At 42.1% G+C, this 24,077-nt stretch overlaps 1 protein-coding gene across 2 annotated transcripts; it reads right to left on the bottom strand.

Moving 5' to 3' along the window:
* Window positions 1–5: 5 nt before the first annotated feature.
* Window positions 6–23,865, bottom strand: LOC146964693 (interferon alpha/beta receptor 2-like). Of its 2 annotated transcripts, XM_085765161.1 has the most exons (8): window positions 23,664–23,865; window positions 20,213–20,342; window positions 19,915–20,093; window positions 14,860–15,008; window positions 13,066–13,222; window positions 5,944–6,059; window positions 2,398–2,772; window positions 6–2,361 (listed from the first exon to the last, which is right to left on the bottom strand). In XM_085765161.1, the coding sequence occupies exons 1-8, from the start codon at window positions 23,719–23,721 to the stop codon at window positions 2,017–2,019; spliced, it is 1,509 nt and encodes a 502-aa protein (XP_085621287.1). In that variant the 5' UTR covers window positions 23,722–23,865; the 3' UTR covers window positions 6–2,016. The 2 variants fall into 2 exon arrangements, with proteins under 2 accessions (XP_085621287.1, XP_085621286.1); XM_085765160.1 differs by having other exon boundaries at window positions 11–2,772.
* Between the last annotated feature and the right edge of the window lie 212 nt (window positions 23,866–24,077).

Consider the following 24,077-nt stretch of genomic DNA (forward strand, 5'->3'; position numbering starts at 1 on the left):
CACACACACACACACACACACAACATATGTGTGGGGGCTGGGAAACTGACACTGGCTGTAACCTTGCACATGGCTATAAGTTTCTATTTCCCTTGAAGTCCCTCCCTGTGTGTGCACTGAGCTGAGTGACTGACGGTGACAGACTGCTGGAAATCACTTTATCTTTCAGTTTTATTTATCGTTAATATCATGACAAACATGTCTGTGGTGTATGAAATGAGCTTCAACAGTTCACACATGGAAGATCTCCTTACAGACACAAGATTCAATCTAACTGTAAAAGACTGGGCATTGACTAACCTAGAATACACGGATACTGTGGTTATCAGTGGTTTTTTACAGTCAGTATAAAAATACAAAAATTGTCACCATAATTCTGTTTACCGTATATTGTTGCTGCACAGTGAAACTTAATACATGTCATAAATAAATGCATCAAGGACGTAACAATGGTGAAATACTGTATCAGATAAGTGCACTGGTCACATGACTACACACTGGCAATAACAAGTTGGCAAATGAAGAAATGTGTGATCATCAACACGTCCATGAATCACAAGCTGTACAAACAATAAACAAGTGACAAAAATAAATCAAAGTATCAAAAATGGCTGATTTTCTTCTGATTTCCCAACGACTCGATGTAAACATCAGAACATACACCACTGTGTTTTCAGTGCACGTTGAAGAAGAATGTTTGAAGATAACACATCATTTAAAGGGATAGTTCAACATTTTGGCAGAGTTGTTTTGGAGGTAAATTCATGCAAAACAGCTGATGCGCGTTGCCTTCAGGGACAGTTTTTCGGCAAGCAGTCTCTGTATTTCCCTCTAAAACAACTCTGTCTGGTAACGTTGTGTTATTATCTCATAGCGTGGTGAATGTGCAGGTCACAACTTGTCCACCAGAGCGTTGTGGAGTTGTTGGATTGTGTATTTGATGAGTTTGATGAGGGAAACAAAGAAACCCCATTAGCCTCCGTAGCGTAGCTCTGAGCAGCTCATGGCTCTGCTCCGCCGTTCTAAAAATAGCTTGCATTGACAATTAAAGGTAACAAACCTACTGCTATGACTATAGGGATTATGGCAATGGGCCAAAATGTTGAACTATCCAAACATTAGTTTTTCCTTCACTCTTCTTTTTGCTGGAACTGACACTAGAGCCTTTATGTCCTGAGTTACCTTGACAACATCAGATAAACCAGCTGCAAAGCTAACAGCGGAACAGCGGCAAAACTAAAACCGCACAATTAAACCGTGGAAGCCACCCGGGGCCGTAGGACACACTGGTGCTGCTTTTGGCCGAATGCATCTACATAAAATCCAAAGCTATGAAATAAAGTGTTCCCTTGTCAGGTGGAAACATATCCAGACATGTGGAGCATCAATCTGCTGCTCTGGAGCTGCAGTGAAGCTCCACCAGAGGAGGAACCAGTCTCAGTGTCTCTGTGTTCAGAGGTTTACCAGCATTTCATGTCAGACTCAACACAAGTTGTGTGTCTTTCTGAATCAAAGTGGATCATAATGGGACACTCACAAACACAGTCTACTGCTGTAGACTCTGTAGCCTGCAAGCTGCCAGGGCAAAAATAAAAAATAAAAACAACAAAGTAAGTAATAAACAGATGTGATGCTCTGACAAATGTTGGTAAAGGAGAAAAAAAAGAGCAAATAAAGCAGGTGTCTCCACCAGGGGGCTCATGAGTCTGGCAGTATAGTATAGTTCAGAGGTTAAACACAATTAGTCTGTGTCAGTTTCACCTGTTCTGGATGTTGATGTTTAACCACTTGTCAGATATTCTTATTGATAAGATCAGTCTGAGTGTTTTGATAAGTCAATCTATCCAGTTATATGAGACATGAGTCAGCAGCTCTCTGCTGTTTATGGAGTCACTTTACACTGAGTCACTGCCACACACACACAGACACACACACACATGAGGAATGGAACAAAATGAAATCAGTAATACATGATGAAGAACAGTGGAGCTGGTTCAGGGAACAGGTGTCACAGCATCATCGCAATAACTTCTTCAGGGTGTCAGTACATGGTCGGCCCATATATCCAGACTCATCCTCGTCCTCATCCTCATCCTCGTCCTCGTCCTCGTCCTCATCCTCATCCTCCTCATCTTTATCAGCAGAGGTAGTTTCCATGGCAAAGTCTGTGTGATTCCAGGTCTGTGAGGGTTGAACTCTGGCGATGCTGACGTCCTCTGAGACTGAAGGACGACCTGTCTCTGCCACACCAACATGCTCCTCCTCCTCCTCCTCCTCCTCCTCCTCTTTCTCTTTCTCTTTCTCATGGCTGCCAAAGGTTAATGTGAGGAGGTTGACGTCCTGGCTGTCCACACCCTCCACCTCCTCTATGGATGTTTGGACTGTCCCTGCAGTCACACTGTGTGTGTCTGTGTGTGTGTCCGGTGTGTGGTCCAGCCCAGCACCGGGCCCGGTCTCCGTTGGAACAGGGACTTCAGGCTGAAGTGAACTCAAGAGGTCTGATGTGGTGTCAGACGTTGGAGACAGACAATTAGATAAAGATGAAGATAAAGAGGAGGAGGACAGGAGGCCAGAGAGAGCCCCCGTCTTATAAGCTGGTCTGCTGTCCCCGGTGCTCTCTGTCCCTCCCTCCTCCTCGCTGTCCTCCGATGAGGACCGGCTGTTCTTCCTCTCACCTGCAGAGGGCAGCGTGGCTTTAACATCCAGGAGAGAGGACAAAGGTGTTGTGCTGTGAGCCATGACCAGGAGACCATCTGCATGATGGACGGAGGTCTGAGACACAAAGAGACAGAGAAGACAACTGAGAGCCAAGGACAAATGAATCATGGCGCGTTCTTCCATTATGAAATAAACAGACCAAAACTCTGTTGATTCACTGGGGTTGTCATTATTTCAACTAAATATGGAAGTGTTTTAATTAAAAACTCTGGAACAGATTCACTGTTTTGGTCAATAAATGACCACAAACCTGAGAATTGTTCTGTTGGACCAGAGAACAGACAACACCAAACACTCACACTCACTCACAGTGGTGTGAGCTGTTTTTAAAGCTCTGCTTTTTGCTGACATTTGTGTAAATGTTTTTCAATCAGACAACTCTGGAATGAGAAGAAATCATTTATTGAGCGTAAGCATATCAAGCTGAAGCACAGCATGGATAGCATATTCTTGAGCATGGCTGCAACAGGTTTGGCATTCTTTGTATGATCTTACGCAGTACTTATATACACTTGATAATACATTATATACTGTTAATGTTGTTGGCAGTGCTGTTCTGTCTATGTATGTATTACAGTATGTATTTAGCACTTTAGCACTTGAGACAAATTTTCCTGATGGGAAAATGATGGAAAAATATAATGTGTTCATTTAACTCTGTTAAGCAGAAGTCCTGTTTTGCAGATAAGTTGTGTGAGAGGCTTTGTCCAGTTTTAATAGGTAGAAGGGCCTTGGGATAGTGGAGGTATGCCACCTGCTTTGATACAACAAAGTTTTGAAAACATCTTCCTTGCAATGTAAGAGATAACGTGGCTGTTGCTAGGCAAGGTGACACGTCTAACACACTGTGTTTAAATACTGAGAAACTTCTTTGTTCGGGGAGCTTCTCTCCCACAACATGGTTGGTGTGAGATCCTGTCAACTGCTGAGTAAAGAGAGACTGACTTCATGATCCTCGCTGTGAGAGTGGTGATAGATAGATAGATAGATAGATAGATAGATAGATAGATAGATAGATAGATAGATAGATAGATAGATAGATAGATAGATAGATAGATAGATAGATAGATAGATAGATAGATAAGATAGTGTGTGCTTAGTTGTTTTTTTTCCTTGAACTGTCAAGAACGTCTCCATCTGTGGAAATATCACTGAATCATATTACAGAAATTACACAACTGAACTGCTGTAAGCGAGACTGTTCTTCAGAAAACAGAGTGAGGGTAAACCACCAGCAGCCTCATGTCCGCTCCATACCTGACACCCCATCTGTAGGCCACACACACACACACACACACACACACACCAGTCCTCTATGAGGGGAACTCCCCCCACTCCTCTACATCTCGCTGCCACTGAGTGACTTGAAGCCGTTAATAAAGGAACATGAAACTCCATCATATTTCAGTGAAAAGCCACTCGCCTGAGACCAACACCACAGATGTAAAAGGTTAATAGCAGCCAACGCCTACACTCAGAACAGACTCCTCAGAACTGCAGGAAATCAAGCAGGTTCCACAAGCTGATCAACACTTAGTGATCAGTTCCTCATCCTAACACAGCTGATTGAATATGATCTGTTCATGAACCATCCTCATTACACAGAAAAATGACACCGCTGTTTGTCTTTATTTCTCCCTTTCTCCTTTCCCCCTTTTTTTCCTTTCCTTGTTTTGCTCCTTATCACAATTTATCTCAGTCTATTTACTTGCTTACTGTGTTGCTGTGTCATGTCTTTCCTGTCTTGTGCTATGTCATGTCTTTAATGTTTGTCACTGGTATCGCACAATAAAAAAATAAATTCAAAAATTCAAAAAATGACACCGATGCCCCCTGTATCTGTGTATTTACACTGAACACCTGCTTTTCATTAGATCAGTCATCAGCCAATCATGTGGCAGCTGCAGATCTAGGTGAAGAGGCTCAGTTAATAGCCGTGTTTCCACTGCAGGCGTTCCTGGTAAAGGGAGGGGGTAGGAACTTCTACAGGAACCGTCCTCTCACTCGGCCCTCTCAGTGGCCGTGTCTCCACTGCAGAGTCGGACCCCGCGGCGATGTCATGAGTTTCCATCGCCGCTTAATCGCTGTGCGACAGTTTCGACCGTGACGTCACCCAGGCAGGTCACAAGTACATGCACAAAAATCATAACAACAACGAAGAAGGATGGAAGGAGCTGAGGCGGTAGCCGCGTTTCTGGTTTGTGTGTTTGTGCACATGGCGGTTGATTGTAATCCTGCTTAAGTTTTTTTTTTTTTTTCTTTTTTAACTTTTCACAGCATTGTTTTGCGGCGTGATGACTCAAACCCCCTCTGAATCTCCTCGGTGCCGTAGACTGCATCAATGTCTGCACCTCATCGTCGGTCCATTTGTGTACATCTTCCTGCTGTTTTCTTGTTGTTTACAGCGGTGTCTGCTAGGCTAATGCCCCTTCTGCTCCCCCTTTTAAAAATGCCGGTTGTTTTGGTGCTTTCTGGTAGCGTCAGAGCCTGCTCTAGCTTTAGCCAATCAGTGCCGGGTTAACCTCGAGCCCCACCCAGGAGCTTTTCAGGGCCGAACGGAGTACCTACCCTGGAGTAGGTACTCCGTTGGCCCCCGTAAAAGTTCCTGTAAATGGCCCTGTGGGGGAGGTTCCTGCAGTGGAGACACGCACCAACGGGGCTGGCCCCGTAAAATTACCCCCAAGTTCCTGCAATGGAAACGCGCCTAATATGTTTGAACAGGAGAAGACTCCTCTCACATTGATTTATCTGATAAAGACCCAGCTATGTTTATTGTTAGAATACATGTAATTTGTTTGATAGCTGCATCCCCAAAGGGAAATGAATTTATCTTTGGGGATTCATATTTCTTTAAATATAATCAGGATTTATAAAAATTAAAAAAAAGACTTTAGCTTTGTTAAATTGAGGGGGAGAGAAGGAGCCAGGATGAGAGAAAGAGGAGTGAGAGTGAGAGCAGGAGGAAGCAGGTGACAGAGGTTACAGGCTTGTAAACACGTTTTCACTGCACATACATGAAGGTCTGGTCCTAACAGCAGCTGCTCAACATGTTCAGAAATGCAACTGTGACTCTACTGATTATCAAAGGCCTGAAACTTCTGACTAATGTATCATATTCTTTAAAATGAATGAATTAAAAAAATTAAAAAGGAGCAGCCATAAAAGCCATCCACTGGCACCTTGTGCACTTCACTACCAACACATTGACATGTAAGTGTTCCTTACCAGGACCAGTGGCAGTGGTCTCTCCCCCAAACAGCAGAAACCAGTGACGACCAGCAGGCCCAGGACTGCAAGACCCATCAGCACCAACAAGCAGAGCATGGCAGAGATCCATGGGTCTGGGATGGGTCAATTCAATACACATGCATGGAGTAAACATCAAGTAATACAGAAACAATCATTTCAAAAAGTACATGTACATTCAGAATGCATGAAGTCCATGATGGTACTGTATGTTTGAAGTGATTAAAGGGAATCAAGGCGGAGAGTGAAGATTATTCCATTTGAATGCTGCAAAATACTCAAAGGCAGTTTTTCCTACCTCAGTCCTAACAGTTGGGATATTAAGAGCCAAGGAATTATGAACACGAGTGAAATAATTAAATAAGCGACAGATAGTTTGTGAAGGAAGGTCTTATATATAAACAGTAAACAGTGTTGCTCTCTTCTAGGGCTGTGCGATACTGCAAAATTTGGTATCGATCCAATACCAAGTAAATACAGGGCCAGTATTGCCGATACCAATACCAATACCAATACCGATACTTTCTACTACTACCATCTACATGCATCATTTATATGCAAATTTGAATAAAAACTTCAATTTTCACGATTATTGAATTATTTTGTAAGTTTTCCTTTAATTAAAGCAGAAGTAAGTGGTCCGGTCGTTTTCGCTAATGCTGCGTTCCAGGCCGGCTTTTGAAATCGTAAATTACAGCTTCAAGTCACAACTTACGACTTTGTAGCGTTCCAGGCAACCCACTCGTGTTTTTCCGACCTGTTTTACCGGTGAAAGTCACTATAACGGCCACTCGTAACTTCCGACCGGTGAACTCGTACCAGATCGAACTGGTACGACTTCACGGTGGGAAAAATACGAGTTTCCTTGAACGCACCATAACAGTCCTCGTCCCTACGTCACCACATTGACGGCATCCCTTGGCTGCACACACAGCCCTGCATGCCGTTCTCTCTCCTCATTGGATAAAAACTGTAGGATACGATAAATGTTTTCTCCTCGGCTCAGAACAGAGCAGAGTGACTGACAGACCCGTGTTTCAGACCAAACACTCTATAGAAGTGATTGCTGTTGGAAGATATAACTATTTAAGACTTATATTAACACAAATATATCACTTACTTCTGCTTTAATCATGTCTATGATGATAATAAAACACTATAACATTAGCTGTAAAAAAAAGCTCCAAACTGCACTCTTCTTCCGCTCTGCCATCATGTAGCCACAGCAGTGCACTGCTCGCCTCGCAGTGAGTGAGTGACAGTGGAGGGGGGGGAGCGGAGGAAAGGGGAGGGGCTAATTGAGCATGAGTGAAGTGAGAGAAGAGCGGTGTTGTATGGCCAGTCGGTCACTCTGTAAATGCCTGGAGTTGTACAGAAGAGAAACTGAAACTTAAGAATTGATCTCATCACACAAGTATCGATCAATACCCAATACCAACGTTAGTATCGATACTATCAATATTTTAAATCGATCCGCCCACCCCTACTCTCTTCTCAGAGCCAAGGAAGTCCAGCCGACATTTTAGTACAGTTGGCAGTGATGGGTCATAAACCATCACCAGTAATAAATCTAACGGCAGTGTGATAAACTGTGTCAAGTGGTTTTACTTTAAAGGGAGAGGCAGGCATGGAAATGACATCTGCATAGTCCGGTAGCGGTAGCTTGTACTATCTGCTTCTTACAGTCACGTGGAAGGAAAGATTTATTTCTGTAGAAGAATGCTAATAAAGGTTTCAGCTTCTTTAAAAGCTCTGCTACATGTGTTTTAAAGACGACTTGTCATCAATCTAAATGCCTGGAAACGTGTAACAGGAAACCCTTTCTATAGGAATCCAATCAAATGCAGTTATAACGTTATTTAAAGCAGAAGTAAGCAGACTGTTTGTGTTAATATAAGTCTTAAATAGTTCTATCTTCCGAATATTTAACACCAAATATAAGATTAGCAAGAGTGCTTTGCATTACACTGAAATCAGACTGTAGGTTTTGCAGAGCTAGATCAAGTGAGGGAGCAATCGAGTAGATGACTGAGTCGCCCTCGTAAAGATGAATTCAACTGTTTTTTTGTACCAACATTATAAACATTAATATGTAAAACAGTGGTCCTAAAACAGACCCTTGTGGCACCCCTTTACAGACATTTAAAACATTTAAGTAGTTGCACAGCTTGAGTTCTGCCAGATAAATAATTCTCATTCCATTTACCGGACTTGTTATCAAGCCCAATTGTTGTTCACCTGAGTGTTAAACACCTGTGCCTACTGCAGAGTTATTTGACCCAGGTGTGAATGCAGATGAAAGCTTTTCCATGGCAGACAAAAGCTTAAAGACCGGGTAAACCAAGAATAAATATGTGTTTTAAGTTTATAATACCACAGGAAAACATATTATTAACCACTCTGTCAAATTTGGAGGACTAAAAAAGTCGTTAAGTATATAAAATTCTGCATCAAAGTTGTCAATAAATGAGCAGTTTTCTCTGCTTCCAGACGGTGGGGGCGTGTCGCGATATGGTCGTGCTGCAGGCAAAGAGGCCACGCCCCCTAGCTGGCAGGAGAGCTGGACTTCACTGACCGTCTCTGATACACGACCTGCATGTACACGTCGTCATGAAATAAAGACGGGAAAGTGACCACCACACACCCCAGTCCTCAGCACTGACACAGCTGATAAAACTTAAGGAAATATTTCTTACCTCAACTCTTGGTGTCTAAAACAGTCGCAGCAGCAGTCATCCAGCTGCAACAGGTTATAATCCACCTTGCTGCTCTGTTTACATCTCGTTACCGGTCAGCCTGTTTCATCCATTTGCATTGTGTGAAAAAAATAAATAAAGTTTTTAGCTAACGTTAGCTTAGCTTTAGCTTAGCTTTAGCTTCAAGTGTCCTGACAGGAGAAGCAGTAGCAGAGACAGTGAATTATCTCTGGACCTGGTACCGAGTCCAGACCCGGTCCAGACCGCCCGGCGCCCGTGACAGACGGCGTCCGAGCTGAGCAGCAGCCGTGTCCCGGTGGGAGGAGACCGGGGGAAACAACACAGTGGAGCCGGGATCAGAAACAGACCGGGGTAAACAACACGGTGGACCGGGAGGCTACGGCTGCTACCGCGGCTAAAAACTTTTTTTCTCTTTCACACAATGCAAACGGAGGAAACGGGCAGACCGCGAGTAACGATCAAAACGGGAATAATATCGATCGGTGGATTATTAACGCAGGGCTCTCAAGTTTTGAAGTGAGTTCAGAGTGAGATTTTACCAGCGGCAGCGGGGATTTGGTTGAAGTGGGGATGGATGTCTAAATGACGCATAAATTCATTTAAACAAACATCTTTATGATTTATGACTGGAATAAGTTAACCATGGGCATCATGCAACCCAAAAATTAGAGGGGGCACAGTGAATGTGGATGTGCTATGGCGCAGCGCTGACAAAAATTTTTGGAGGATGCCCTCAAATCACTTATTTTAGGCACTATGTTAGTTTATTTTTTGAGCACGGCACAATGAAAAATGTTTAAGTAACATGTTATTTAATCTTTAAATAATGTTGAGGTATATGTGACCCATTTTTACATTTAGGAACAGTAAAAACACCTTAAACATTTTCCCTCTGACTTTAAGTTGAACTTGTTCTTGACCAACACAATATTTGATGGTCTTTCCTGCCACTACACTATTATGATTACTGTATTTAACTAGGCTACTTAAATCACAGTAGCTAAACTGATTTGTTCAACTCAGCCTGATGTAAACATTAATAAAACTCACAGAGAGGGACAGACAGCTCTGAGGTTGAAGTCTATAATAATGAGATGAGATGAGATGCACCTGTGACTGTGACAGCATGAAGGGCTGTGTGTGCAGCCAAGGTCTGTGCAGCAGAGGAAACTCCGCTGTTCTCCGCTCCGACGAGCGCTTTTTTTTTTTTTTTTTTTTTAATTAAGCTCCGGTAGCGACGGGTAAATCGGCGCGGATCCGGTGTGTTTATCAAAGCTTGGTTGCCGTGCTGAGGCACCGGGTCGGTTTGAGCTACGTTCATGAAGTTAAGAGGCTGCTTTCAAACTCTTCAGGCAGTGATCAGTGTAGGCTGAGGCCAGTAGGCTACAACAGGTAACAGTGTTGTTGTGTGATCAGTGCGCCCTCAAATCTGTTCCACTGTTAAAGCCGTGCAACTTGATGGACGTCACCGTGGTCATTTAAATGCGTGAGAAATACAATGTGTGGCGTGTGAGCGTGTGAACGGGTGGGAATGCGTGTGTCACACGCCAAATGCGTGAGACTTGAGAGCCCTGTTAACGTGGTGCTGGTCTGCTGGATGATTGATGCTGCTGCTGAAGCCTGTTTTAGACACCAGAGTGAAGGTAAGAAATGGTTTCATCAGCTGTGTGTCCGCTCGGACGTGTGGTGGACTGAGACCACGGCGGAGTTTTTTTATTAGGGTCCGGGCAGCTAAGCTGCCGGGACACTATTGTATTCCTAGGAATTCTTCTTCTTCTTCTTTCTTTCTTTCTTCTTCCAAGGAAGTCATACTTCCCATGGGCGAAAACTCACCAAACTTTGCACAAAGGTTCAGTCCCATGCCAGATTCACTCAACTCCAAGGACATGTGCCCCCCCCTCCTAGGGGGGGCACAATAAGCGTTTAAATTTAAACTTCACCACAAAGTAGCCTCAATACTGCTGAAACTTTTGTCCACTTAAACTTATTACAAATTATGAAGTCCATCACTCTGTTTTTTTCAATAACTGTAAAACTTTTAAAATGTATCTCCTCCCACAATTTTTGCTCAATTGTCACCAAACTTGCTACAGAGCATCTCCAGACTGTCCTCCACAAAACTTGTTTCTCAGATTTTTGATTAATCAAAAATTGAGCCTACAGTGCATGAAAACATTTGACTGTAAACACTACTGTAAACATATACCATTAAATTCTTGATAAATACATTTTCAATCTTCCTGAAAAAATGACAAAATTCTGATATTTGCCAAACTTCATCAACCATGACTCCAGAATATTATCTCAAAAACTGAATTTTTGAGAACATTTTGAATTCTGCTCTCATGGGAACAACTGCAGTCAATGTGAGACTGGAATTTATAAACATCATATTTTCTCTTATGAAGCAAAACACTTATCATTAAAAACAAATCACCAACATTTCCATGCTGTCAAGATGCAATTTACGTATTATCAGATTTTTGTTTAGATGACTGAATTTCTGAAATTTTGACAATTTCATCACAACAGCTGCCCGGGCACTGACTCACCTGAGTGGATAAATGAAGCTACACAGCAGGTCTCACTACCAGCCAATTAGCTCAGCGAGTTAGGAGCTGGTTCTTGGTGTCAGAGATTGTGAGTTCGAGACCCAGCAAGGGTGATGATGATGATGACATATCAAAATGTCAGATGTTCTCAAGCTGTTTTGCTGTCTAAATGTAATTTATGTGTTAACTGATTTTTGTTTAGATAACAGAATTTCTGACTTTCTTAAATCTGCCTTGACAACAGCTGCGCAGGCATTGACTCCCTGAGTCGATAAATGAAGCTACACAGCAGGTCTCTCTACCAGCCAATTAGCTCAGCGGGTTAGGAGCTGGTTCTTGGTGTCAGAGGCTGTGGGTTCGAGACCCAGCAAGGGTGATGATGATGATGATGATGACAGATCAAAATGTCAGTTGTCCTCAACACGAAACACAAGACAGTTGTACTGATGGTGGCATCACAGCAAGCTTCTAAATTTAAAAATCCAAATAGCTTGGACTGGACCATGTCCGAAGGCTCCTAACATCTTAGAGTCACAGTAGATGTTTGACAAATACATATCATTATTTTACCTCAAAAACTGACTGTGGTTTCAAATCTGCCTGCGCGACAGTGAATGGCTTACTCAATTTGTGAAGCCACTGTTGAATGCCACTTGTCAGTTAGCTCAGTGCGATAGACAACGGTCTTTGGTTCCCGAGGTTGTGGGTTCAATCCTCAACTAATGCAAATTGGACATTATAAGGTCAACTGTCTTGTCTTCCTATTCTCCTGTTTGTTGCTCAGAATTGCCTAAATTTGCCCAAAAGTAGCCCGGACCCGACCCATCGCTGCGCAGCAGCTATAATTTATTTTTATTTTTTTAACAGTGTTTTCTGTCCGTGATTTTATGGCTGGTCTGTTCTCCCGTGTGTCTGGTTGTGTGGATGAGAGGAGGCTGTTTGGTCGGACAGTGTTATAATGAGGGAGACTCTGGTCAAAAGACGGTGTTGCTGCTGCTGCTGTGCGTGTGTGTTGTGTGTGTGACGTTGCGAGGGGTGTGTGACCGGAGGATTCAGCCTCTCTCCCCGCGGTGACGGCTGTTTATCACGGTGTGAATACGTTAACGTCAGCACTGTAAACTCGTTATATGAAGGAACAAGACAGTAGTGGTCTTCCCTGTGTGTGCACATGAGCTACGTTTAGTTAGCTGGCTGTTAAAAGTGTTTGCGCTAGACTCAAGAGCAAGTGGGAAGGAAAACCACAGAAGTCAGTTGGCTGAATGTATTTATACGTAGAGCAGAGCAGGGGGCGGGTTTATGTAAGTAAGGCCGCTTTACGTAAAGCGGCCTTCGACTTAGGCCCGCCCATTCAAAACCTGCACACAGAACAGTCTCTGTGGCCTAGCTCCTCAAGGAAATGATGAATGGCAAAAATATTTTTTATATGTTTTGAGGGACACATTTAAGGCCTAATTAATATGATAAGAAGAAAAATACTGAATTTGGTTTACCCGGTCTTTAATAAACAATTTAACTCTATGTTATAATCCTCTAGGATAAAACACTGACTGAATTTTGAAACATCTTGGGGAAATCTAGGAAATATCTACATAGACGACTCAACGTGCAGCTCAACCACAAGGCAGAGAGTGCTATTTGTGTGGGATGAAAACAAGTGGCTTCCTGGCACAAGCTGATGCTGAGGAGCAACTGTGACCTTAAAGTTAAGACCTGAAACTGTCACAGACATAGTTCATCCTTCCCCCTCTGCCACAGTGTCATGGCAACTAGAGCCAGCAGCTTTTTATGAGCTGGGTAACTGACAAAAACCTTTGTGTATGCGTGTTGTGTACCTGCATGAAAGATGCCGGTGGTGAATACACACACAGGTTGGCTGTAGTTGGACTCCTTGGACTCCAGACTGTCTAAGAGACAGACTGAAACACAATACTTTCTGCCAGGGGCCAAGTCCGTTATATTCCATTTCCATTCTTTCGGAGACCTGATGAACTGCACACACACACACACAAAGACAGAGAGAGCAACATGTTACTCAGAGGAAACAACACAACAAGTACAGTATTAGTTCAACTGATTAAATCACAGGAACACTCTATTATTGTTCTATATTGAGAGGTCATGTGACTGAATGAACCTCAACACCTGAGAGTGTTTTCTGGATGGAATCAGCTGTGATTGATCTATTTTTATAGGTTTAGGTTTAGGTTTATTTATTTAGCACACATTTATATTCGATGGTGCAAGGAGGGAACGAAGCCGATTGGCTTGTACATAAGTTCCACCCCTGTCACTAATTACAACAAAACAAATTTCTATGGCTAACAAATAAACATAGAGAAAAAAATTAGATAAAGTGCATACATAATCAAAATTATATGAGCAAAATGAGCAAAAATTAGGAGATAGAGAACAAAGTCATCAGTAACAAATAGAGACAATGGAAATAAGGTACAAAATATTCATAGATTGAAATCATAAAAAAGACAGTGTAAGGATGTGGGATATGGAGAGAGCGGGAAATTCAAGGAAAGTTCAGATGTATTTTTAGTAGGGGTGGGAGAAAAAAATCGATTCACATAAACTTGCAATATCTTTTTTGACGATTTTTAAATCGATTTTTGTTTTTCAAAAATCGATCATTTTTTTTGAAAAAAATTATTTTTTTTGAAAATGTTTTTTTTGGGGGGGATTTTTTTAAATATTGTGCAATGTGCATTTGTTAGCCTTTTTTTACATACAGAGAGTACAGGTTTTGAAAAGGGTATAAAGTTCACTTTATAATGGAGTATGTTAATTTAGAGGCTCCTACAGTATTTGTGTGCAGATAAATGTTAAAAATGCAGACTAAAAATCGAGAGCATCGGCAATATCGTAGAATCGCAATTTAAATCGAATCGCCATCCAAAAAATCGTAGAAGAATCGAATCATGAGAAAAGCATATCGTCCCAGCCCTAATTTTTTAGCTGCTTTTTAAAGAATGAATAGGAAGATATGGATCTTAGTGAAGGAGGAAGTCCATTCCAAAACATAGGACCTCTATAGGACATATTCAACTGTTGGGGTGATGAGCGGGTAAAGGGTAAATATAGAGTGAGATTATTACTGTGTCTAGTACGTGAGAATGTACATTATAAGTGAAGGTAAAGACATTTTGAAAAGTGACAGGGAGATCTTGGTTCCTGTAAATAAACTTGTGAATAATCAAACAAATCTGATCAGCTGTTTTTTAATGAAGCAATGAAGAAAAAAACCTACAGGACATCACTTTGTTTCAGTCTACAGTGTAAACTGCTGTTCACTCTAACTTTAGTCTATAGGGTTAGAACCTGGGGTTTTCTCTTCTGACAAACAATGTGAAAGTTACTGGAAATCTAGCAGTTAAAATCTATTGTTTTGGTCTTGGTTGAGCTTGTGTGTAAAATAAGTTCAATCATTTTTAAATGTGTTAAATGTTTGTGTTTTCAAAAGAACAAGAAATGTGTTCATTGTACAGCCCACACAGGCTCGTGTTCTGCTAACTGCATTAAGAGTTTTGTAAATGTGGCTACAGCAACTGTAAAAAAAAAAAACTGCCATGCCAACTTGAACTTTCCAGCCACGACGCCACAAACTGCACACACTGTACCTGGACTCTGTCTGCACTGTCGCTCGTCACCTTCAGTTTGTAATCAAGAGTGTCATAGGCCTGTCTGAGGGCTTCCATGGGGGGCTGAAGCTCCACACAGAGGCCTCCGCCACAGGGAGTCACTGTGAGCCGGGGCAGGTCCAGGTGAGCTGGAGGACACACACACACACACACACACACACAGATACAGTGACGGGTCTGTCATGTTGTCAGTATTGAAACAAAGGGGCAAAGATCAGATCAGCATGAACATGATGAGTAATAGTTATCAATACATCTGTGATTATGGCACCCAATTGCCACAGTTACGGTTTGTAAAGTAGCAAACAATGACCATAATGACAATAATGCAATAATCTGGACTATCACAATAACTGCTCCTTTGCACTACATATTCAATACATATTCATTGATTATATTTATTTACTATTATAATAATTGCTCTTTTTGCACATTTCAGATTTTAATATATTGATGTATTTAACATATTATTTGTATATTTCATTTAATTTAATTTCATATATACAGCGGGGAAAATAAGTATTGAACACGTCAACATTTTTCTCAGAAAATATATTTCTAATAGAGCTATTGACATGAAATTTTCACCAGATGTCGGCATCAACCCCAAGTAATGCACACATACAAAGAAATCCGAACATTAATGTCCATAAATTAAGTTACTGTATGTGTAATAAAGTGAAATGACACAGGGAATAAGTATTGAACACATGAAGAAAAGGAGGGGCAAAAAGGTATGGAAAGCCAAATGGTAAATGGACTTGCACTTATATAGCGCTTTTCTAGTCTCTTGGACCACTCAAAGCGCTTTACACTGTCGGTCACATTCACCCTTTCACACACATTCACACAGCGCACACAGCGCCAGAAATCTAACCATTCACACACATTTGTACACCCAATGGACACATCAGGGGGCAAGTGTGGGTTCAGTGTCTTGCCCAAGGACACTTCGACATGTTGCCAGGAGGAGCCTGGAATCGAACCACCGACCTTCCGGTTAGTGGACAACGCGCTCTACCTCCTGAGCCACAGCCGCCCGTGAAAGCAGCCGGAGTTTGTCAGTATTTAGAATGTAATCCTGTCTCCTATCAGTGCAAAGTAATATCTGCTGGTTTAGTCCTGATTGATGCCTTTTAAAAAGGTTTCTCACCACAAGGTGTCAGACAATAAGTATTGCATGATAGGTAATAGCAAAGAGCTGTCTAAGAGCTGTCTAAAGACCTACGCAACCAAAGATTTCAGACAGAAGAGTCAAAACAATAATCAGAAGGGTTCCTTAACAGTCCAGGACCACTGGTGGAGAGCTTCAGAAAGACCTGGAATCAGCAGGTACAGTTGTTTCAAAGAAAACAATAAGTAATGCACTCAACCGCCATGGCCTCCATGTCTTGCATGGTGCGCGTGCATGGAGGCCATGGCGGTTGAGAGCATTACTTATTGTTTTGCTGCTTTCTTGGCTTTCCATACCTTTTTGCCCCTCCTTTTCTTCATGTGTTCAATACTTATTCCCTGTGTCATTTCACTTTATTACACATAACTTAATTTATGGACATTAATGTTGGGATTTCTTTGTATGTGTGCATTACTTGGGTTGATGCCGACATCTGGTGAAAATTTCATGTCAATAGCTCTATTAGAAATATATTTTCTGAGAAAAATGTTGACGTGTTCAATACTTATTTTTCTTATATATATGCACACTGTATTTATATTATATTTAATACACTTGATAGGTTGAGCTCATTCTAAGCTACGAGAAAGCTTTCATTTGTGTGCGGTTGTGATTAGACTTTGGTAAATCCATATTTATGAAAGCAATATTTTGCTAATAAAAAGCCAAATAAGATATATACTGTCCCTTTAAAGCTGCCGAGGATGTAGAGTATGAAGGTGATTAACATTTATTCACTTTACTTATTCTGCGAAGTGTTTCCGTTTTCCATCTTGCATTCATATCATTTGAACAATTTAATCTTAAAAGCACAGTTTTGAACTAGAACCTTCAGGACTCATGATAGTGTTATGTCGGCTGCAACTGTTATGTGTCAAATAATGGACGTGTTGGACACGTTACTTTGAAAAAGTAATAAGTTATAGTTACTAGTTACTTGCCCAAAAAGCAAAACCTGTCTGTGTGGAGGAATACTCAGTGAGTTGGTTAGTGCAGTAGTGCTGAGGTTGGTTGCGCTGGTTAGTTCCAGATAAACAGCTTTTTCTGACTAGTTGATGAACTGAAAAAAATGTATATATAACGTTTTAACATGTAACTTTTTTGATTACTTGTTACTGAAAAAAGTCATTCCCATCACTGCAAATAGATATAAAGCAACATTTTTGTATCAGCAGACACGCAATATCAAAAACACCTGAATAGCTCATGTCTACATTGTAATCACTGGTAACACTGTATGTTGTTACCAGGAATAGGAATTGCAGGAATGTGATTCATCACCCAGCTCTAACTGACAAGGAATTTTCAGATGTGACATGAAAGACAGCAAATGTTTGTTGTAGAGCTCAAAGGAAAAGATCATGGCAGTCTTGATTAGGGCCCGACCGATTTATCGGCGAGCCGATTAAATCGGCCGATTATAGCCCGTTTGAAACTAATCGGTAATCGGCCAAAACTCGCCGATTGTCGCCGATATTTTCAGGAATAAAATGCAGGGAATAAAACTTGGTTTTACTTTGAAAAGATTCCCCCGCACCGGCGCCGACCTCATAACAAACTCCATCCACTAGGCTACCACCTCAGTCACAGCACACAGCAGAGTGACTGATCTGTCTCAAAACCAGTGTTGCCACTGGCTTTCTGTTTCCCTTTTTTTTTTTTTTTTTTTTTACCGCGGTCGGGTTGTGAATTAATTAATTAATGCTCGTCTCCGGCCGTGTTGGGTCCGAGATTCAACAAGCCGGTCGGGGTCGGGTTTTACCGTTATATACCGGCACGGCAGTATGCTCATTTATCACCAATAAACACAGTAGATGAGGGTGAGTGACTGAGCTGAGGCTGTGTGACGGGTGGGGGGGTCCGCGGTGTGGAGCATTGCGGGACTCTGACTGCAGCGGGGACTATCATGGATCCGCTCCGTGACACTGCTGTGAGACTGACCGCCGGTGAACGCTTTGACACGGTGCCGGGCACGGCAGCAACCGCTGATCGCTTTTGATTGAAAAGAGAGAGAGAGAGAGAGAGAGAGAGAGAGACGCCGTGCCGTGTAAAAAAAACAACAACAAAAAAGTATCACGTGTCATGACTTCCTGTATTTGGCCCTTCAAAATAAAAGCCCATGTTGATTTTGACTTCATTTTGACAAAACAGGGCTTCAAATGTTTGTTTTTTTTCATGCAACCAATCGACCAATGAAATTTTAGTCGGCTAATGATTTTTTGGTCGACCAGGCAGCTCTAATTTATATATTATATAATATATATAGATATATTATTATAGTAATACAATTTTAAAACTTAATAAAAAAATAATAATAATCGGCCGATTAATCAGTTATCGGGTTTTTTTCCCCCTAATAATCGTAATCGGCATCGGCCCCAAAAAATCCATATCGGTCGGGCCCTAGTCTTGATTGTTTTCTTGTTATATTCTAGCCAATTAAAGGGATAGTTCACCCAAAATTCAAATTTCACTCATTATCTACTCACCCTCATGTCGACTAAGGGCTGTATTTGTCCATATAATGGTTGTCAATGGATACCGACTTTCTTCATCCAAAAAGACACACCAAAAAACATCCAAATACCTCCATAGTGCTCGCCTGTAATGTCCCTCTTGTATTGAAGCCCCGACATGAGAAATTGTTCCGCCGGTCAGTGCAAATCACGAGAGGTTTGCACTGACACAGGAAGAGCAGTGAACCGAGACGCTGGGAGCTTCCGCTACAAACAAGCTTAAAATATAGACTTATTTAATTTTTTTTCGGAACAATTTCTCATGTCGGGGCTTCAATACAAGAGGGACATTACAGACGAGCAGCATGGAGGTATTTGGATGTTTTTTGGTGTGTCTTTTTGGACGAAGAAAGTTGGTATCCATTGACAACCATTATATGGACAAATACTGCTGCGTGGACCCCCCGTAACTCAGAGAAGGCACGGAGGACTCTGAAAATTCTCACAGCTCTTAGGCCCCGTCCAGACGAATATGCGGCTTCACCGAATCCGATCTTTTTCTTAATCATTTTGAAAAAAATCTCCGTAAACACGGCATCGTTTTCAGAAATACCTGCGTCCACATGGATCCAGTGAAAACGACCCAAAACGCTGTAGTACATCCTCCAGGTGTGTGTGGAGCAGGTGGAGCGTGTGTGGCGCTGTAGCGCTGCCACACACAAACACTTAAGACAGAGAAGAAGACGGGAAGTCCCCGCTGTAATTCAATAGAAGAAGAAGTCCCCCGCTGTCTTCAAACTCAAACGGATTAAATGTTGACAGGGAGTCGAGTCGTGTCAGAGTAAATATGACGATCAGTGATGATTAAACAGCCGCGATTCAGCCGCAGCGTCTGAGCGACCTGACGGTAGTCGGCCGTTGTTGTTGTTACGTCCATATAGGCTGTTGTGTAGCTGCTGCAGCGGTGTGTGTGTGTCTCAGGTTACAGGTAGAGCGGCGGGGGGCATGACATCATCGTTTCAGAAAAAATCCGTATTGGCCGTCCAGACGAAAACGCTGGGGCGGCGTTTTCAAATTTTCCCACTCTGGGACCCGTTTTCCAAAAATACCGTTTTCACCCCCGAAAACGCCGTATCCGTGTGGACGCAAGGCCAATCCGATAAAGTATTTATCCGGATTCAGAAAAAACGGATTCGTGTGGACGGGGCCTTAGTCGACATGAGGGTGAGTAGATAATTTAGAAATTTGAATTTTGGGTGAACTATCCCTTTAAAGAGACCAGCTCCACCTCATGCTGAGCCAGAACAACAGCCTGGGTAGGAGGAGAGAAACTGGACTGTTTGGAGGAGAAGGATCAAGTCAACACACTTTGACTTGACGTCACCATGTTTCAGTGCCACTCACTGTCTTTGATGGGTTTAAATCTTAATGGGTGGTCCAGTGGTTGTGAAGCCTGTCCTCCCAGCCACGCTGTCACCTGGACTAGGTAGTCTTGTCTCAGGTCAGGGAAGGAGCCTGTCAGATTGCAAACCAGTGGGTGACGGACACGCTTGCATCCAGACACCGACACCCAGGATCTTCCACTGCAGGACCAGAGAGGAGGGAAACCAGCAGAATGAGAACAAGCAACACACACACACACACATTTTCTGCTATGGATGAAGTGAGCAGAAGTGCGAAGAAGCGAAAGAGATAAAGCCACCTTTCTGTGTTGATGGTAACATTGTAGTGGACTCCAGCGGGGGTCTCTGGTCCAGGTCGCCATTCCAACATGTGACGGAGGTTGATGGAGTGCAGGGTGAGGTTAACAGGCTGGGGTAGTTGACTTATTGCTGGAGTAAAGACACACAGTTCAGATCATACACCAGTCAATCAGAATAAAATCCCCCCTGATCAATCCTTACACACTAACACAATAACATGACAAACACAGCGCTCAGAGCAAATAAATAGTTCATCCTTGGACTTCTGGGAACTTTCAAACATGTTCCAACTTCCTATGTTTATATGTGTGTTTGTGTGTTTCAAAAGAAATGTGAGCAACTGTAATAGACTTCTCATGACATGACTGAATGTGATTTGTTCTTGATAGATACATTGTAGGGGTGTGACGATACACTCATCTCACGAGACGAGACGAGACATGAGATTGGGTTCACGAGAACGAGACGAGACAAGATTTTAAGAAAACTACAATGACAAAATATCTGACTGGACTAACAGACTTTAACCGAGTTGCATATGCATTTTGAAATGTTTTATTATAACTCTTTACATGCATGATGTAAGCATGAGCTTTTAATAAACTTCTTCCACAAATTTAAACTAAAACTAAAACTTATAATAATAAAATATTCCTCTCTTTTTTTCAAGTGCAAACAATATTATATGCAGTGTTTCCTCTAGGATTTTTTAAAGTAGTGGCAGCCCCCCCACCCCCTCCGACCGTCGGATGGTCTAATAGGGGGCAGATAGTAATTTAGTAATCCATGTGCCCGTGTGTGTATGTATAAGTGTGTGGATGCTGGACGCTAGTTGATAAGTTTTGTTTTTACTGAGGAGGAACTATGAAGAACTCAGCTGTGACTGAAAAGCACCTAAACGGATTTGAGTAGAGTTATAACTGTGTAGTGGAAAGGGGTGTAAAGTAACTGGTAGTGGAAAGTAAACCCTGTTTTACATTGTTTTAACATTTTAAAAAAAAATTAAGACAGATTTTTAACGCGAGGAGAAATATCGTCGAGTTTAATCTTGCGAGATCTCGTGGCACGAGATCTCGTCACACCCCTAATACATTGTAGATCTTCTCAAAACTGGTAAGAGAGACTCAGTATGTAATCATTGCAGTCAGTGGTGATTACTGGTGTGTATGACTAGGAATAAAAAGAGTAATGTGTCTGAAAACAAAAGTATTCCAACTTTATGGGCAACAGGTGCTTTTTACATACAGTATTTCATATCTTATATATTTTACACACCATGTCTTTTTATTCAATTATTTCTGGAAGCAGACACAATATCACATTTCACTGTGCATTGTACTATGTTTCCTCTAAACCTACTGCTTTTGTCTTGCTCCTCCTTTTCCTCTCAGATTGTCTTCCTCCTCTGTCTCATTCAAATGTCAATGTTGAACACCTCGAGCACTCTGACCTGGTTTGTGTTGGTTTCATCACTTCATTAGAAAAAAGTGTGAACACTTTTGAGTAGATGTATTTATGCAATGAGCCTGCTCTGTGCTTGTACAACCTGTGTCTCAGTGGGTAAACTCTGTTTAGAGTTTTATAAAACAGTGATAGGAGACCTGCAACTTGTGTCTGACTGCTGAAAATCATTTATAGTTTTGTCCAAAGAGCGACTGAATCCATGAACTGGTTCAGGCCAGAATCTATAGTGTTTGGACATTACAGTAAAAGTAAAACTGTGCTGACTCATTTGACTTGTTAATAACAGAGAGATGGGCTTTGTAATCCAGATATAGATGTGTTAAAGGAGTCATCACCTGGTTTTTTACATTTCCAGTCCCCCTTGAATTGCTTTGAATCAATTCTTAAAACTTACTTATTAGAAATAAAATCAAACATAGAGCTTGTTCTGACACTTTTTCATACTTCAACTTTCTCTCGTGAGAGTAAGCGCGGGGTTTTGACTGGTCCGGATGTTCATTGTATTAATATGTAATGAGGCGCGCATTGATTGGACGCAGGAAGGACAGAGCCGGAATGGTGGCTAGCCCAGTGGGCTACATGCAGGCTGTATTGGAAACTGCATACTATGCTGCTCTTTCTCATGTACCGTAACCATGTTATATAACTTCATAAAATAAAACAAAATTTTATCGGTTCATTGTAAAACATGTATTTATTGATGCAAATGTGGTGATTTGTGTACGTAGGCTACAGAGCCCCGGGGCAAAGCTGCTGCTCTGTGTGAAGCTTCACTTTTCATTCAAACAAACTAATACGACTGCCACAATTGTTAGATTTCATCAATGAGACCAACATTTATCTCCTAAAAAGATAAACTAACCGCACATTGGGGATCTAAACCCTTACTTTCTCGCATGAAAAAATATTAAAACTGAGTGACGAAATAACAGCGCTACAGTGGGAAATAAAACAATAAGTAATGGCGGCGCGGCAGAAGTCGGGGTGGTGGAAGAGAGGTGTGCTTATGAAAGCAGGCTCCTATGGTGACATCACCATAGGAACAGAGTAAAAATCTGGTCATTTGCGGTGTGCAGCCTCATGAGCTACTCTGTCTTAAACAAAGAGCAGCCTAAACGGCCTGAATGAAAAAAGCCAGCCACTTTCAAACCCGAGGTTTTCAGGCAAGTTTCCACTGAGGTCCAACACCAGTATACATGTTTTAACAAGGAAAATGCGATTTCCGGGTGATGACTCCTTTAACTGCTTTCATGTTCATTGGCATATAGATACACACCAATCAGGTTGCGTAGGTCACAACACCTTGACGTCTCAAGACATGGACTTGAGCTGCGCACTGTGTATCTGGTACCAAGAAACCAGCAGCAGATCCTTGCAGTCCTGTGTAGGTGTGGCCTCCATGGATGTGACTCATTTGAACCATTGTCCAACTGTGTGGTCACTCTGGAGAGAGCACTGTGCTGCTAATGGATCAGTGTGGATGTTATTATCTTCACCGTAACAAGGAGTCTAATGGTGAACACTGAACAGTATTAACAGAGACGCTGACTCTGAACAGGACCGTGGAGCTGCAACTGAAGAAGAAACCTGCAGCGTGTGTCAGGGATGGAGGAGCAAACTATCACTGAACGGTACATAGCAACAGATCCTGGGTCAGTGTAGCCTACAGTCCAGTCAGAGAGGTCACATAAGGGCAGTGGAGGCACAAAGCTTCGTGATTTCAATAAATAAGCTCATTAATGAGCTCTTACAGCTTTAATGCAAAAACACACTAGATAGCCCATCATCTCACACACGGACCAGAAATCTCTTTCAAAGTAAATGTTAGTACAGTTAGTGAATATTTGACAATAACAGTCACTGTGAAAATAACTTGGCTCTAACGTCAAACACTGTTGACCCTGAAGCTCATCATCCTGCATGCAGCACACATGTTGTCACTCTGATGAAGGTGCTATCTGAATTTGCTGTTGTATTTGTACTCACCTGACAGCACCTGAGGCAGCCATGTGAGCGTCCAGAAGAGAGTAGTCATGACAACCATCACTGACGTAGTGCCACTTCACCTCCCCGGGCTCTTTCACTTTCCATACTAGACCGATGTTCCTGTGAGAACCGGGTTAAATCACGTCTTAATGTTACTTATTCGCAGTGTCATGTCAGTGTCAAACATTAAACGTCAGTTGCTTCCTGTTGAGTTCTTGCTACTGAGGCAACTTCAGCAACACTTCATCAAACTACATTGTGTCATGACTCTGACCACTCAACGGACTTCACTTAGCTGTGTATCTGTCGGCCCAGTAACATGTTCTCATTACCATTAAGTTAACTTCATTAGGAAACACTCAAAAAACAAACAAGCGGTTTACCCAGAGCCAGGCAGCTCTGTGTAACGTTACT

Source organism: Trachurus japonicus, chromosome 21 (genome assembly GCF_045865225.1).
Source record: "Trachurus japonicus isolate A0001 chromosome 21, Traja_1.0".
Lineage (NCBI taxonomy): Eukaryota > Metazoa > Chordata > Actinopteri > Carangiformes > Carangidae > Trachurus > Trachurus japonicus.

What these genes read in the sequence shown, in the direction of transcription:
- LOC146964693 (XM_085765160.1), bottom strand. Translation starts at nt 23,721, where the DNA reads ATGGTTGTCATGACTACTCTCTTCTGGACGCTCACATGGCTGCCTCAG. An exon ending in CACCGGCATCTTTCATGCAG is followed by an intron (nt 6,060 to 13,065) that starts GTACACAACACG and finishes GACCCATCCCAG; the next exon opens with ACCCATGGATCTCTGCCATG. An exon ending in GACCACTGCCACTGGTCCTG is followed by an intron (nt 2,773 to 5,943) that starts GTAAGGAACACT and finishes TTTGTGTCTCAG; the next exon opens with ACCTCCGTCCATCATGCAGA.